Source organism: Propithecus coquereli, unplaced genomic scaffold (genome assembly GCF_000956105.1).
Source record: "Propithecus coquereli isolate 6110/MARCELLA unplaced genomic scaffold, Pcoq_1.0 Scaffold927, whole genome shotgun sequence".
Taxonomy (NCBI): Eukaryota; Metazoa; Chordata; class Mammalia; order Primates; family Indriidae; genus Propithecus; species Propithecus coquereli.
Window position 1 is genome coordinate 37,227 of NW_012155585.1, and position 2,193 is coordinate 39,419.

General features: G+C 42.5%; 1 protein-coding gene across 1 annotated transcript; it reads right to left on the reverse strand.

The window, feature by feature from the left end:
- Positions 1-1,480: 1,480 nt before the first annotated feature.
- On the reverse strand, positions 1,481-2,188 carry LOC105826849 (olfactory receptor 1D2-like; the record flags this gene model as incomplete). The annotated part of the gene is made up of 1 exon (XM_012664859.1): positions 1,481-2,188. A coding segment is annotated over one exon (708 nt), but the record flags the coding sequence as incomplete, so codon positions are not given.
- Between the last annotated feature and the right edge of the window lie 5 nt (positions 2,189-2,193).

Below are 2,193 nucleotides of genomic sequence, written 5' to 3' on the forward strand. Positions count from 1 at the left end.
CACGCTGATCATTTGCTTTCAACTGAGCTGTAGTCATTTTGGTCTTTTTCTCCCCAGGACATAGAACCAGAGCTAAGGTCTCAGAACTTCTTTTTTTTTTTTGCTTTTTTTTTTCTTTTATTTCAACATATTATGGGTCTCAGAACTTCTAATGAGCCTACTGGAAAAATACCCAAATGGCCTGTGGTAGCAATAGCTTAACACAATGTGCCACAGCTCGAAAGGCCAAATTAAATTCTGTTAACATTCAGGGTTTTAAATTAAAGATGTATTTATTGGAGCGAGAAAGACCTTCCAGTGCCTTCTGCAGGATGTGATGATAGAAAGGGAGCTTGTTTCTCGTGGGCATAGCTCACCGGAGGTTGATAAGTAAGAAGCTGAGGCTAACTTTTTATTGGTTCTCTGCTTTTTTTTGGTTTAAGATGCCAGAAACTTAGCCCCCCTCCCCCTTCCTTTTAGTATAATCTTAACTAGCACAATGTTGCTAAAGAAGCACAATGTTACTTTTGCTTTCGCAGAAGTTCCTGGAGCTTCCTCTCCCTCCCACATTTCACAAGGCAAACTAACACAATGAGAACAAAACAAGCGCCTGTGTCCTCTCTTTGTGAAAGTGAGTATCAGTACAAACTTTGTGCAGGCCAATTGGGGAAAATGTATCAAAGGCTCTTAAAATAAAAACTTTTGGCCCAGTGATTTTACCTCACCAGCTTCCCCTAAGGAAATAATAGACAAGTGAACAAAAATGTCCAGAGACACTTTGCAAATAATGGGAAAAACAGAAGGCAACTAAATATTGAGTAATAGAAAGTGCATTAAATTAGGATATATTCATTAAATTGACCACTGAAATACTGTGCAGGCATGAAGTAAAAATGTAGCTGGATATTTATTCACATACAAAGATGTTATTATTGTTACATGAAAAAGCAAGTTTCAAAACACCTTGAATTCATTCTGGAAAAAAACATATTTAGCAGAAACTGAAGTCTAGAATTTACACCAAATACAAACAATAGTTATCCTTGTAGATGATATTATCTGTAGAAATACAGATAATTATTTTTGCCTTATTTGTATTTCTAATATTTCTGCAATAAATTCATATTATTTGTTTAATAAAAATAATAAAATTTAGGCTGCTTCAGGCCTCACTGCCATTGCTCCACTATCTCCACTTAATAACAATAGTGTTTACTTTGGGCCAAGTACTCTGTTCAGAACTTCTCCACGTTGTCTCATTTGATCCTCAAAGCTACCCCTGAGGTATGTGCTTCTCAATTTACAGATGTTAGGTGACCATTTATTGCCAAGGCTGGTGAGGTCTGCGGGACATTGGGTTACACATAGGTGTCTTTTCTTCACTGCAGTCAATGAACTCATTCTGAGCCGGTCCTATGTTCTAATCACTCCTATATCCCCCACAGGCCTTGCACAGGGTGGAAGAAATTTCCAGTCTCCACTTCAATGCCCCAAATTACCCTCATGTCAACCTCTGAAAGGCTTTTCCTTGGAGAAGTCTTCCCAGAGCCCCATGCATGTCCTTGTTCCTCAGGCTGTAGATGAAAGTGTTCATCATGGGGGTCACCACGGCATACATCACTGTGGCTACTGAGTCCTTCATGGAGTAGGTGTGCAGAGGCTGCAGGTACACCATGCCCAGTGTCCCATAGAAGAGGGAGACCACAGCCAAATGGGAGGCACAGGTGGAGAAGGCTTTGTACTTCCCAATGGCTGAGGGTATTTGGAGGATCGCTCTGATGATGCAGACATAGGATGTGATCATGAACCCTAATGGGGTGAGGAAGATGAAGCATCCAGTGGCAACCAGCACTGTGTGATTCACTTGGATGTTGGAACATGCCAGCCTCAGCAGGACGTACATCTCACAGAAGATGTAGTGGATCTTTCGGGACCCATAGAAGGTCACTGTGGTCATGAGGAGGGTGTGGATGAGGCCATAAAGGGCAGAGAGCACCCAACACAAGATGAGGAGCAAGATACAGAGCTTAGGGTTCATGGCTGTGATATAGTGGAGAGGGTGGCAGATGGCCGCATAGCGGTCATACGCCATCACGGCCAGGATGAGGTTGTCCAGGGCCACCAAGGAGACCAGGAAGTAGAGTTGTGTCAGACACCCTGCGTAGGAGATGGCTTTGTTCTGGGACTGAAGGTTCACCAGCATCTTGGGGATGG